General features: G+C 42.4%; 1 protein-coding gene across 1 annotated transcript in view; it reads right to left on the bottom strand.

Moving 5' to 3' along the window:
* The window catches only part of ITGA4 (integrin subunit alpha 4), a 222,425-nt gene extending 211,840 nt beyond the window's left edge, over nucleotides 1–10,585 (bottom strand). The window contains exons 1-2 of the mRNA XM_077448120.1: nucleotides 10,284–10,585; nucleotides 8,008–8,129 (exon numbers count right to left, since the gene is read on the bottom strand). Coding sequence (XP_077304246.1) covers nucleotides 8,008–8,129; nucleotides 10,284–10,495 — 334 coding nt within the window. The 5' untranslated portion in view covers nucleotides 10,496–10,585. The remainder of the gene's footprint in view (nucleotides 1–8,007; nucleotides 8,130–10,283) is intronic.
* Between the last annotated feature and the right edge of the window lie 3,909 nt (nucleotides 10,586–14,494).

The raw sequence follows: 14,494 nt of genomic DNA, 5'->3' as shown, positions 1-14,494 counted from the left end.
TTTTTTTGCCCTCGCGCTCACAGTGTGAGGGAAAAAAAATACAGACTACGAGCTTATGTTTACATCATGTGATCAGCCATCATTGGTTGACAGCTGATCAAGTGGTAAGGGGTCGGGATCTACCCCTTACTCAAATCTGTGATCAGCCGAGATAAGGGGGGAAAGGAGGAACCAGCGAAGGCAAAACATAAGCAGATTAGACTTGGTGTTTTACATATCAACTTCATTTCCTGGCCAGAACATGACAGCAGGCCTTGTTATCTAGCAGATATGATCAATTCACAACCCCCTACAACTCACACCTTCCCCTTCACACAGTCATGGCTTAGTGAATGGAGATTATGAGCCCATTTGTTTACATTTTTAAGACGTGGAAAGAAAGTGAAAGCAGGTTTAAATGTCTGTTCAAATATGTTACAAAAGTCAGTTCAGTTACAGTTGCAATGAGAGCTAAATATTGTGCAACAAAACAAACACAAAAAACACCGAAATAACAGAGAATCTATTACAACTGAAACACTGAGCATTGCCTTGGAACCTAGAAAAGTGTACATAATATATAGATTATATAATAAATAATACTAAATGATAATAATAATATAATAATGGCAATAATATATAATTATATACTAATGATCAATATAGGGTAAGCAATGTTCACTTCTAATGCACAATCACGTACCAGGGAAATGAAAAGATTTAGAACATGATTGAGTATTTAACATCTTGCCGACCACATAATAGCAGGGAGGGTGGGTCCTGAAGTGGTTCTACAGGCTCAAGGTTTTTCTTACCTTCATGCGTTCTATACATGAAGTTAAAAAAAAAATTATAATACTTACCTGAGCCCCATCTCGATCCAGCGATGTGCACAAGAGCCTCAGTCAGGGGACTCTCACTCCTCATTGGCTGAGACAGCAGCAGGAGCCATTAGCTCCCACTGCTGTCAATCACAGTCTGTGAGCCAATCAAGATAGGGAGGAGCAGGGCTGAGCGGAGGCTCTGTGTGTGAATGGAGAGTGAGCAAGCTGCTTGCTCTGGGGGCACTTGGCAGGAGGGAGGAGCCAGGAGCTCCAGTGGAAGAGGAGGATCGGGGCTTCTCTTTGCAAAACCACTATATAGAGCCAGTAAGTATACCATGTTTATTTTTTATTTTTTGTTTGTTTTTTTAAACAAAATTTTATTATAACTTTAATGCCCATGTGGCATACATATGCGACCATGGCGGATGGGGTTTTTGTATTGAGAGTTTGCACAGTGATTGAGTTGTTACATACAGCGCCCAGGATCTGTTTATGATCAGGGGATGGCAGGATGGAAGAAGAATAACATGGAAGTCTGGTGTTGAGCATTTAGGTCTGCTTCAAATCACTTAAAGTGTTACTAAACCCAGTAATATGAAAATAGTTCATTCCCCACAGTGCCCATAATTCTTCTTTTCACATTAAAATATTGCCAACTATATACCTTTTTGGGTGATCTGTACACCATGGTTACATGATAAACTGCACAGTTTCTCTAGTGGTGAGAGTTCAGGTAGGAGGAGATTTCTTCTACAGCCTGTATACACGCCCACATGTGTGATGTCAATACCATGTGACCTGACTAGCTCTGAGAACAAGTAAATGTTCTCTCCAGCATAAAACACACAACTGGGCATGTGCAGGTCGGCTACTCTGCCTGTGTTAGCTGGCCGTCCCCAGCTAGACAGTGCAGGAGGGAAGGATCTGTGCATACAGGATCAACAGCCTTTTTACACAATGCAGAGCATTAAGTCCTTAAGTTCTACAGAGAGTATAACAAGTATGCTATGCTGCGTATACAGACAGATTTTACTGTTGTGGGTTTACTAACACTTTAAGTATGAATGGGGGCTTATATAACGCTAACTATTTGTGCAGCGCTTTTTAAAGTAAGATTTACCAACATTAACTTTGCAAAATGAACATTTACTTTCCAACTAAACAGCCTCTCTTCCTTTAGTAAATTGACCACATGAGGTAAGTTATCTGTATATAAGAATAAAAGAATAACAATTTTGATGAAGGTTTCTACTGTCTAATGATTTGTAGCCTCTATCAAATAAATGTTTTCAGATCAGATTAGTTGACATATTGGTTGGATGACGAGACATTTGCTGACCTTCACCAACATCTGCATTGTCCCGTTCAACTGGAAGTTCAAACCCCAAAACAATAGCAGTATACATAGCGCTGCCAATGTGACATTCACCACTCTCTATGGTGAACCACTGAAACCACAGAGGTGTTCTTTTATGAAGCAGTAAAATCTATTCACTGCTTCATTCTACCGGCATTCACAGAGGAGATCTTTCTCCTCTGTATGCCAGTTTATAAAGCGGAGTAGATCGCTTCACCCTTGGAGGAGTGAAGTGATCTACAAACGCTTCTAACACTGGAGAACGGCCTCTAATACTGGAATCTCGTGAGACTTTACGAGATTACAGTACTAGAAATTCACCGATACGCAGAGATGTCAATTTATTAAGCGGTGATAAATTATCACAGCTCAATACACTGACACACGGTGTTATTAATGTTAGTAAAATAAAGAGTCCCCCTACATAATATATACATGTATACACACACAGACATTATATATACATGTATATACACACACATTATATATAGATACATATACACATTATATATATATATATATATATATATATATATATATATATATATATATATATATATGTGTGTGTATGTATACACATAAATATGACAGGGGGACATGGTTACAGTGTTGGGGGGTCTGAACGAGACATAAGGAAGTTAATTATCATCCTCTTTCCTCCTCAGATCCCCCCACATTCTCTCTTCACTCCCCGGTTCTCCACCTCTGAGATGGTGAATCGGGGAGTGTGAATTCTGACACAGATCACCAGTGAAGCGCTGAGATCGCAGCTTCATAAACTGGCCGTTACTGTATCATTCTATGAGAATTCTCAGTGTGAAGATAATCGGCGGGAGAACAAGTTCAAACACTTCTCACCTGATTATCTCTGGTTTATAAACTGTTTATGGGCTGTAAACAGCGGCGATCCTCTGGATCTTCACTGATCACTGCTTCATAAACGGACACCTGAGGCCGCGTACACACGCGGGGACTGTTCGGCCAACTTTGTCCGTCAAACAGTTTCGGCAAACAGTCCGCTCAAAATTAGCATGGACGGACATGGCCACACACGACGTACGAACAGTTTGCTGAAACCGTGCGCGATGACGTGAACGGCACGTACGACGGGACGAAAAATACGACGTCCTATACACTGCATTATAACTTTCGGCGTGTAAAGCCTTTCTGAGCATGCGCGGAACTTAGTTTGTCGAACAAGCCTACACACGAGGGAACTGTTCGCTGAAACAAGGTTTCAGCGGACAGTTTTTCGGAAATTCCGAAAAACCTTGTTCAGCGGACTGTTCGCTGAAACTGTCCGCTGAACGCCCACACACGGGCGGACTGTCCGCCGAAACACTGTTCAGCAGACAAAGTTGGCCGAACAGTCCCCGCGTGTGTACGCGGCCTCAGTGTGTATTCATTACACTGGAAATGGAATCTTAGCCTTAAAGTGGTTGTAAACCCTTTACAACCATTTATACTACAGGCAAGCCTATAATTAGGCTTACCTGTAGCTGCACTGGATATCTCCTAAACCTGCATGGTTTAGGAGATATCCCTGTATTTGCATATGCCAGCGTCATTGGCACATGCACACTTAAGCAAACTAAAGCAATGGCACGTACATGCCGTTGCTTCAGTTGTACTGTGCTGTTACCGGCGGCTTCACGCTCATGCATGGGAGTGACGTCATCACAGTGCTGGAGCCGCGATACCCGGAAGTAACCCCCCGGAGAGATGTCAGCCTCCGGAGCGGTGAATAAGGACCGCTGCAGGGGCTTCAATCTCAGGTAAGTAATTCATAATGAGCTAGTATGCTCTACATACTAGCTCATTATGCCTTTGTGTTGCAGTTTTTTTTTATTTTAAAGGGTTTACAACCACTTTAAGGCTGGATTCACACCTCCGAAGGATGCGGCTCGCAGCAGGGGGTCCGGTGAGTCCCTGTTCTCCATTTCAGGGATGAATCAGGGCTGAATTCGGCCCTGAAACAGAGAAGCACAGCAGCCGCAATAGAGATGTGTGAACCGGCTCCATAGAGAGCTGGTCATAATCTCCTGTTATGCGAATTGGATGCGGAAAAACCCACATTCAATTTACATAGGTGTGAACCCAGCCTAAAGTGGTATTAAACCCCAAAACAAATATTTAATACAGTGCAGTTTACCAATTCGTAGATGTTATGGCTGCATTAGTTTCCTTTTTTAGTCTTTCTTTCTTCTATTTTCATCTTGTGATCCAGCCAACAAGTCTGTTGTTTTTCAAAGGCACAAGCTCTCCAGCAGAATGTATCAGTTTACTCGGTTGAGACAATCCACTTAACACTGGCAGGGGTTATTAAAATGATGACTGCTAAAATAAATATATTTAACACTAAAATGATCACTGCTAAAATAAATATATTTAACACTACCCCCCCCCCCCCCACCCCCACCCCCCACCAGACTGCCGATGCTGCTGTCTGCTGTGCCTCTTCTGCTCATTCCAGAGTTTACAGGAAGTAAGTGTGTTACTGGTCAAATCAGCAGGTGCAAACAGAGATAAAAAGCCAAAGGAAACTGATGCAACCACCACATCTGATATTGGTAAGCTGCCATATAATACATCTTTGGTTTTGAGTTTAACCACTTAACGACCGCCGCATGCCATTGTACGTCATTACAATGGCATGTACAGGCACAAGCACGTACATGTACGTGCTTGCCTTCCAGCGGGTGGGGGGTCCGATCGGACCCCCTCCCGCTGGATGCGGCGGTCCGGTTCGCTTCAGGAGCGATCCGGGATGAGGGGATGGCCATTGGTTTCTGGCCATCCCTTCTCGATCGCTCCTGGCGAATGAGAAGCTTCCTCCCACTGTGTATTGTATACACAGGCAGGGAGGAAGTGATGTCATTCTCCTTGGGGCGGTCTTATTGACCGGACTACGAGGAGAGGACACAGTAAGTCTGCACCAAACACTACACTGACACTAAATAACACACAGGCACACAACCCCCCCCCCAGTGTCACTAAGCGATCATTTTTCTGATCGCTGCATTAGTGTCGCTAGTGTCGCTAGGTAGCTAGTTATTTTTTTAGGTTCACCGCCAAGTTTTTATAGCGCTAGGTACCCCCATATACTACCCAATAATGGTTTTAACCCCCTGATTGCCCCTAGTTAACCCTTTCACCAGTGATCACAGTATAAGTGTCACTGGTGACGCTGGTTAGCCAGTTAGTTATTTAGGTTCCCCATCAGGTTTTTATATAGCGCCAGGGACCCCCATATACTACCTAATAAAAATTTGAACCCCCTGATTGCCCCTAGTTAACCCTTTCACCAGTGATCACCGTATAAGTGTTACGGGTGACTCTGGTTAGTTAGTTTGCTTTTTATAGCATCAGGGCACCCACCATTTATTACCCAATAAAGGTTTAACCCCCTGATCACCCTGATTCCAGAAAATGTACTCTAGTTTGTAGACGCTATAACTTTTGCGCAAACCAAAAAAATATATGCTTATTGACATTTTTTTTACTAAAGACATGTGGCTGAATACATTTTGCCCTAAATGTATGACTAAAATTTAGTTTATTTGATTTTTCTTATAACAAAAAGTAGAAAATATCTTTTTTTCTCAAAATTTTCGGTCTTTTTCCATTTATATCGCAAAAAATAAAAATCGCAGAGGCAATCAAATACCACCAAAAGAAAGCTCTATTTGTGGGAAGAAAAGGACGCAAATTGCGTTTGGGTACAACATTGCATGACCGCGCAATTACCAGTTAAAGCAGTGCAGTGCAAAATTGTAAAAAGACCTCTGGTCCTTAGGCTGATAATTGTTCCGGGGCTGAACTGGTTAACACCACTTATCTGCATACATCACATTGGCTCCCTGCAGCCACAACTAAGGGACATTATAAAGCTAAAGCAGTGAATCTGAGCACACAATTGTGTTTTGATTCTTATAAGCCCTACAAATAAACCTCTAAAGGCTTCTGTGTGTTCTGTGTGTTAACTTCTTTTCCAAAAACATGCTTCACCGAACCACATGTGAAAACAGACGCACCGCCAGATGGGGGTGCGATTAACAAGTAAAGGGATCTCTGCATGTCTATTAAAGAGCAACACGTTTCTCTGCATGTCAGGAAAGCGTGTGATTTTACGCATCTTCCCAACATGCAAAGAAACCTAGCCTAAAGCTTTTAGAACACCTTTAAAAAGTTAAAACGTTTTTTTTTTTTTTTCTGGAAGGAAATGTATCAAAAGCAGAAGCTTCCGGAACATCTGATGAGTGTCTGAGGGCACTGACTTGAATTGAGGAGTTTGGTATGCTTTGGAAGCTGCCAATGTCTGCCAAGCATTGCTGGCCAGATCAATAGCAATGCAAAGTGTAGCAGAGCTCCTCAAATCTTTTCTGACTCTTATGTGTACTACACCATTTTTTTTTTTTTTGGCTTTGGAATGTGTTTGGAAAACTTTACCATGATGTAAATGCTTGTTCTTTACAGAAGAAGACTTTGTAAGCTGAAAAGTGGATACTAGTGTGATTGTGCACTCTAAAACCAGCCTAGAGCTGGCCATAGATGGTCCAACAGGGGCTGGCCAAGATTCTAACCATGTATGTATAGGCAAGCTGGATGTACCCAGCTCCACTTGGGTGCAACCAGCCTGTCGGATTTTACTATTAGTACTGTGTACTCCTGGCGAGGGTGGCTTCCCCCAACACCAAACTCGCCCCCCCCCCCACCGCAACCTGAGGTTGCAGGAAATAAAATTGCTCTGGCTATGGCTGGCCAGACCATTTCCATCTAGTATCTTCAAGTCGGCACAGTGGCGTAGTGGTCGGCACAGTGGTGTAGTGGGTGGCACAGTGGTGTAGTGGTCGGCACAGTGGTGTAGTGGGTGGCACAGTGGTGTAGTGGTCGGCACAGTGGCACAGTGGTGTAGTGGGTGGCACAGTGGCACAGTGGTATAGTGGCTAGCACAGTGGCACAGTGGTGTAGTGGGTGGCACAGTGGTGTAGTGGGTGGCACAGTGGTGTAATGGTCGGCACAGTGGTGTAGTGGGTGGCACAGTGGTGTAGTGGTTGGCACAGTGGTGTAGTGGGTGGCATAGTGGCACAGTGGTGTAGTGGGTGGCACAGTGGTGTAGTGGGTAGCACTCTCACCTAGCAGTAACAAGGGTCGCTGGTTCAAATCCCAACCACGACACTATCTGTCTGGAGTTTGCATGTTCTCCCTGTGCCTGTGTGGGTTTCCTCCGGGTAGTCTGGTTTCCTCCCACACTCCAAAGACATGCTGGAAGGTTAATTGGCAGCGGTCTAAATCGACCCTAGTATATGAATGTGAGTTGGGGACCTTAGATTGTAAGCTCCTTGAGGGCAGGGACCGATGTGAATGTACAATGTATATGTAAAGCACTGCGTAAACTGACGGCGCTATATAAGTACAATAAATAATAAGTTGAATAATCTGCATTTCCACAGAATAATCAGTACCATTTAGTTTTTGAATACAATTTTAATGAATGGGTTGTGATAGTTGTCTGTATAGGAATGTGATGCAGAAATACTACTTGAGGAAACCAACCCAGAGACAAATATGATTCCTCACAGACATAAAGACACTGTTGTGGAACTACAAGGACTAGTGGTTTACAACCACTTTAAGGCTAAGATTCCATTTCCACTGTCGTGCACCACCAGGAAAGCTGGATCTACACTTCCCATGGGACTGTTATGGAGTTTCCAATCATCCAGAAAGTTTACACAAACCTAATGACATTTTTCCCGGACTTCCAAAAACTGCAAAGACTATTGTTACATGAACCAAATACATGACATCACCATCCTCGCCAATCCCACCCTGCGCTCTACTCACCCACATCCATCGCCTCGCAGCTCCCATTCATGTTATCTCCAATTTTACATTTGAAAATTCCTCCAGGGTTACTTATATTTGGCCGGGTAGTCTGGTTGGCTTTTGGGGCCCCAACAATCATCCTGGGATAGAAAAAGACTTTATAAAAATAATTTCTACAGTATATAAACTAAACGTTTAATCACATTCAGAGCGAAGGAAAGGCTGGATGAAACAGGAGCAGCGAGGGATGTATTGCCCATCACAGTATGAATTTGTGTTATTTCTCAATGGAAAGGAGGTGGTTGCCGAATTGGTTTCTATGGGCAACAACACTCATTTCACTTTCTATAATCTGGCTTCATCATTGATTCCACAGCCAGATCCCCTCTGCAGCCCAGACCCCTCCAGCTGTTTTGGCGCTGCAAGGACAACTCCAGACCATGATTGAGCCTATGATTGCATGCCATTGCCTGCAGAAGGCTGTTGCATTGCAGTAACACAAGCTGGTGCGTGTGTCACCACAAAAGAAAAAAAACGCATGGTTTGCATGTTGGTGCACCAAAGTGACATTTATCCTTAGGGCTGATTCACACCACCAGCCACACTGGTATCAAGGCCACTGGTGTGCGCAGGGGTGACACAGTGCTAAAGAGGAAGTCTCAGCGCGTCAAAATGACTATAGTGTTTGTTTGGTGCAATTTGATGTGGTAGGAGGCCCATCCAAATAAATAGGCTGCTTTAACGCAGAACACACCTTATTCCTATATGATTAAAATACTGTGCATTATACTATATTATTATAATATATCATTATACTATATAATATAATATTTGTATACCATATAATAACTATATACTGTATAATATAACTATACTATACTGTAGTATATACTACTGTACTGCATGTATTATACTATATGATTATAATACCATGCATTATACTGTATGATTACAATACTATACATTATACTGTATGATTACTATATTGTGTAAATATACTGGGGGAATTTATGACAACATGCAGCCAGAATCTGAAGCAGCTGTGCATGGCAACCAATGAGCTTCTACCTTAAATATTGTAAACTTAACTGAACAAGCTGAAGATAAAAGTGGATTGGTTGCCATGCACAGCTGCTCCAGATTATGCCTATCCCAGCTGTGATAAAGTTTGCACATTGTATAATTATTACACTGTGCATTATATTGTATGATTAGAATGCTGTGTATTGTAATGTTAGATAATAATAGGCATTATATTCACTGATTATAATACTGTACATTATATTGTAGAATTATAATACTACACCGTAGGATTATAATACTGTGTAGTGAAATGCATGATTATATTACTATACATTATACTACATGATCATAATACTATACATTATATTGTATGATTATAATACTGTGTAGTGCAATGCATGATTAAAATATTTTGCATTATATTGTATGATCATAATAATGTGTAGGGCAATGCACAATTATAATATAGTGCATTATATTGTAGGATTATAAATCTTTGCATTACATGATTATAATACTGTACTTTATATTGTAGGAATATAATACTGCACATTATAGTGTATGATTATAGTACTGTGTAGTGCAATGCATGATAATAATACTTCACATTATATTCTATGATTATAATACTGTGTAGTGCAATGCATGATAATAATACTGCACATTATATTGTATGATTATCCCACACCCACCTAACTGTCCCCAAGCCACCCCCATCAAATCATTCTCTGCAGCTATTACCTTTTGTACCACCCCCTTAGAATGTAAGCTCTACAAGCAGGGCCCCCCTGTACCTTTTGTATTGAACTGTACTGTAATTGTGTTGTCCCCCCCCTATACATTGTAAAGTGCTGCGTAAACTGTTGGCGCTATATAAATCGTGTATAATAATAATGATTATAGTACTGTGTAGTGCAATGCATAATAATACTGCACACTATATTGTATGATTATAATACTGTGTTGTGCAATGCATGATAATAATACTGCACATTATATTGTACGATTATAATACTTTGAAGTGCAATGCAGGATTATAATACTGTACTTTATATTGTAGCATTATAATAATGTGCAATAAATTGATTGTAATAAATGTACATTATTTTGTATGATTATAATACTGTACTTTATATTTTTAGCAATATAATAATGTGCAATTCGTTGTTTGATTGTAACTCTGTACATTATTTTGTCCAATTATAATACTTTGCATTCTACTGATCAATTCTAAACAGAAAAAAGTCAATCAGAATCCAGCATTCACTGACCATTTCTCAGTCCCATAGCTGTGCAGGATCACAGAGTAACCAAACAGGGATCCACTGGGTCCTTGGAAGATCATAGGGCTGGACTCATCGATGTTATAAGCTCCAGCAGGGACAGTCAGCCACATGAGGGTGCAGATGTGGCCCAGGGTGACCAGTGCTCCGGCTCTCCTCCTCCCCATCCTCCTGGGACTTGTAGAAGTAACTTTGTACATTGTCCGGGATGATGATGCTGCTGATCCTGAGCTCCTGTGATTGCTGGGTGACGGCCGGCACTGAGGATCCAGCAGCAGCCCATCACTCTCATTGTATGCAGACGGATGGGTGTAGTTGGTGTCGGAGCCCCGCCCACAGCTCAGCACACAACTTCTCTAAGTTTTGGAGGAGAGTTGGAGGAGGATCCCCCCTGCAATTCATCATCATCAGCACTGAAGGCGATTACTGGGGGCACACAGAATGGAGCTCCTTTGTAATTCCAGCCTCTGCCTGCAGCCATAATGTAGAATTACTGTACAACTCATTATCACTTCCGATTGGTTACTGGGGAAAAAAAAAGATCAGCTATTTATTTGCCTTCCAAATTCTAGTCCAGCTTCATTACAGGGCTGGCTGACTCCTTCTGAAGACATGGTACCAATGTGATGTATTGCAGCTCAGGGGGGGGGTGGGCATGGGACTCATTCACTACTATTGTGTCGGCTGCGTTTAACAGTTTTACCCAACACGTCGAAACGCGACTCGCCTTATTTCCGCTGCGTTGGTGTGCACTGGGAAAAACGTAGGACGTGCTGAATTTTTACATAGAAATGAATGAAGTGTCATTTTGTGACATCTCAATAAAATTTAAAAAAAGGAAACAGTCCTTTCACAGCGCAGGCCCTAGTGGTGTGCATTGTACAAAGCATACCCGTGGGCGTGAGCGGGTACTTAAAGAGGAACTCCACTTTTGTTGAGAAAAAAACATTCACCTCTGGGTGATCTATGACTCGGTGTTTCTCAACCTATTTTTACGGGAGGCGCTCTTTAAAATTATTGACAGTCTTGAGGTATCACATTATAAAATGTAAAAAATACATATATTCTAATAGCTTTACATAATGCAGCAACGTATGTAGGACGCCCAACGTAAAAGGTGATTTATTCTTCCAAAGCAAATACACTTTTGCACACTGGTACTGACTAGTATTCCAGTGTTTCTCTTCTCCCTCAATTTATCCCTATAAGTCAGCTAATGTGACCCCAGTGCTGATGGAGAGGGGCACAGGAGGGTCAAACAAGGATGTTGTGGAGGCAAAAGACATCCTTCTTGTGAACTGATGACATCATTGGTTGTTAGGATGCCAGTGTCTAGACCAGTGATGGCAAACCTTGGCACCCCAGATGTTTTGCAACTACATTTCCCATGATGTTCATGCATTCTGCAGTGTAGTTGAGCATCATGGGAAATGTAGTTCCAAAACATCTGGGGTGCCAAGGTTTGCCATCACTGGTCTAGAAAGTAATAATGGTGCAGAAAAAGTGGCAGCTGGTGGTAATTTTTTTGGGGGGAGGGCGACAAACAGTGCACCCGCAGCCGCCCCCCCAGTTGGGTTGGTCCGTTGGTGCACTTACCCCATCCAGTGGCTGGAATCATGGGCAACTTGCCCTGCTCCCCTCCACGGGCATCATGACAGTGGGCATCATGAGCAGCTACTCCTTCCCTTGCTTGGCAGCTTCTGTTTCCTCCCTCCTCCTCAACGGCCAATCAGAACACTTCTCCTTTTCAGCCAATTGAGAAACGGGCCTCAGACCCACTTCCTGATTGGCTAAGAGGAGATTCAGTGTAAGAATAGTCAATATTAATTCGCTATTCTCACACACCTGGTTGGGCTCCGTTCGCATTCTCTGTGCCCTGAGCCCACCCTATTTTGAAGACTATAAGAGCCTCCGGCTTTAATTGGTGCTTTAAAAAAAACCCACCCAGCATTGGAATTCATGCATCTGGGGTCCTGAAGGGGGCTGGACGCGCGGATGGGGGGGCGGCACCTGTGCGCCCTTAATGGACAGGCCGCCCCTCGTGCATAATGAAAGCCCATGGCTTTTGTGTAACTAAAGGGCAAGCTTGATCCAGCTGCTAACTTGTATACAATTTTTGATCAATTTTTAGGCATTTTGCCAAGCCGATCCCTAAGAAATCTCAAGGAACCCCTGGGTGCCTGGACAGCCTGGGTAAGAAAGGCCGATCTATGTAAGGATGCAAGGATTTTTACCTTACCTCTACCTTTTGTTATTCTGAAGAAATACCTGTTTGTTTCTCTGTGCCTCTGTGCTAAGTGAGCCTAATGGGAGTGGTTTCTTAATTATTAATCAGCTGTTGCACCTGCAGGGCTCTAATGAGGAAAATTGCAGGGTCAGCATCCCTTTGGACGTGATTTCTTATTGGGAGTATCTCACCAACAATCTGACTTCTTCATCTTAATGCAGACTTCTGGGAAAATCAATGAGCCAATCACAGAAGCAGGAAATTACATTCTGTGTACAGAACTCCTCCAGATAGCCACATTGCATTGCATGTTACAGAAAATTACAGAGCTGCAGATTGAAAAGGAAAGGTCATTTTTAATGGGAAAAAGGGAATTGTCCCCCAAAGTGGGGTTTCACCATAGCGTTTTCATACTTTTAACACTGTGTTTGGTTTTATATATGTTGTTTTGCTGTTACCTCCTGGATCATAGCTCATATTTTGTTGCTATTGTCACTCCTGATACTTATATGTCCTGATAAAGCTTTTTTATTTTTAACACTGTTATATTTTTTCTAATTTGTTGTTGCCTAGAAAACCCCACTTCGGGACACAATTCCCTTTTTCCCATTACTTATTCGGGGTGTGCAGCATTTTTCTCTTTTCTCAAAAGTGTCCTACATTCTACAGGTTATTTTTAATAACATTCAATTACATCATTTTTGTTGCAATTGTATATGCTATATTATTATTTAAATTCATGAAAGCAGAGTTACCCTTTAAATTAGGTGGTTGCATTTGATTTCTTTTTTTCCATCTTGTGATTTTGTAAGCGTCACAATGCTCTTTTACCTATGGGGAAGCAGCATTATAACCCAAAAACAGGACTACAGAACCCCCCTCTTCTTTTTACATAACATTAAGGGGGGTAGTTCTTAGAGCTAACTGGAAGCAACGTACCTGATAACACTGCAGCAGAGACAGAGAGCACAGGAAGTTCACTGATAAGATTGATGGCTCCATCAACAGGTATTTATTTGCAAAGACTCTAACGCATATTGCACTTTTTGAACTGATGTAACAAAATTTAGATAATAAAGAAATAACAAAACTGAAAGAATAAAGAAATAAAGACACTGCTTAAAAAAACAAAGGGTAAACGACTATTTACAGGTACATTTGGTTTGCATTTCCTGCTGGGAGTTTGGCAGTATCACGGCTCGTTTGCATATGTGGAGGCCGTCTGAAAAAATTAATTTGCGGTGGATCCCTTTTTTAGAGGGCATTTGCCTGCTTGTTTGCACCCCCTCCACTGCCACATTTAGCACCTTTTGGGGGGAGGGGGGTGCGGGCACCTGGTTTTGACAGGTATCCGTTTCCACTTCCGGTCAGAATTGCCGTATCAATCTGAGATGTGTAGCTGCTGACTTTTCATTTCAGTACTATCTGCCAAACACAAGGGAGGGATGGGGGGATTTGTGCCATGTGGCTCAACTGCCTATTTTTACTGCCCCAACTGTAAGTGTAGACTAAGCCCTTGAACACACGGTCGGACATTCCGAGAACAAAATCCGCCGAAACTGGTGTTGCATACACACTGTCAGACAAAGTTGTCGGAAAATCCGATCGTTCGTAATGTGATGACGTTATTTAGTTACGACGGGACTACGTTTCAGGCTAGTAGCCAATAGCTTTGGTCTAGGAATTTGATCTGAGCATGCGTGGCACCTTGTCCGATCGGAATTCTCTACAAACGATTGGACAAAGTCCGATCAGATTATGTTGTCGGAAAATTTTTATATCCAGCTCTCAAACTTTGTTGGTCGGACATTCCGATGGAAAAAGTCTTACGAAGCCCACACATGGTCGGATTATCCGACAACACGGCCCGATCAGACATTTTCCGTCGGAATGTCCGACCGTGTGTACAAGGGCTAAGCCTTAGTACAGGCCAGGCAGACTGTGACCCAAACTAAATTGACAGGTGCCGCTC

This window comes from Lithobates pipiens, unplaced genomic scaffold (genome assembly GCF_037356315.1).
Source record: "Lithobates pipiens isolate NorthernLeopardFrog02 unplaced genomic scaffold, aLitPip1_a1.2 Scaffold_22, whole genome shotgun sequence".
In the NCBI taxonomy this organism is placed as follows: Eukaryota; Metazoa; Chordata; class Amphibia; order Anura; family Ranidae; genus Lithobates; species Lithobates pipiens.
This window is presented reverse-complemented; position numbering and strand designations above follow the sequence as displayed.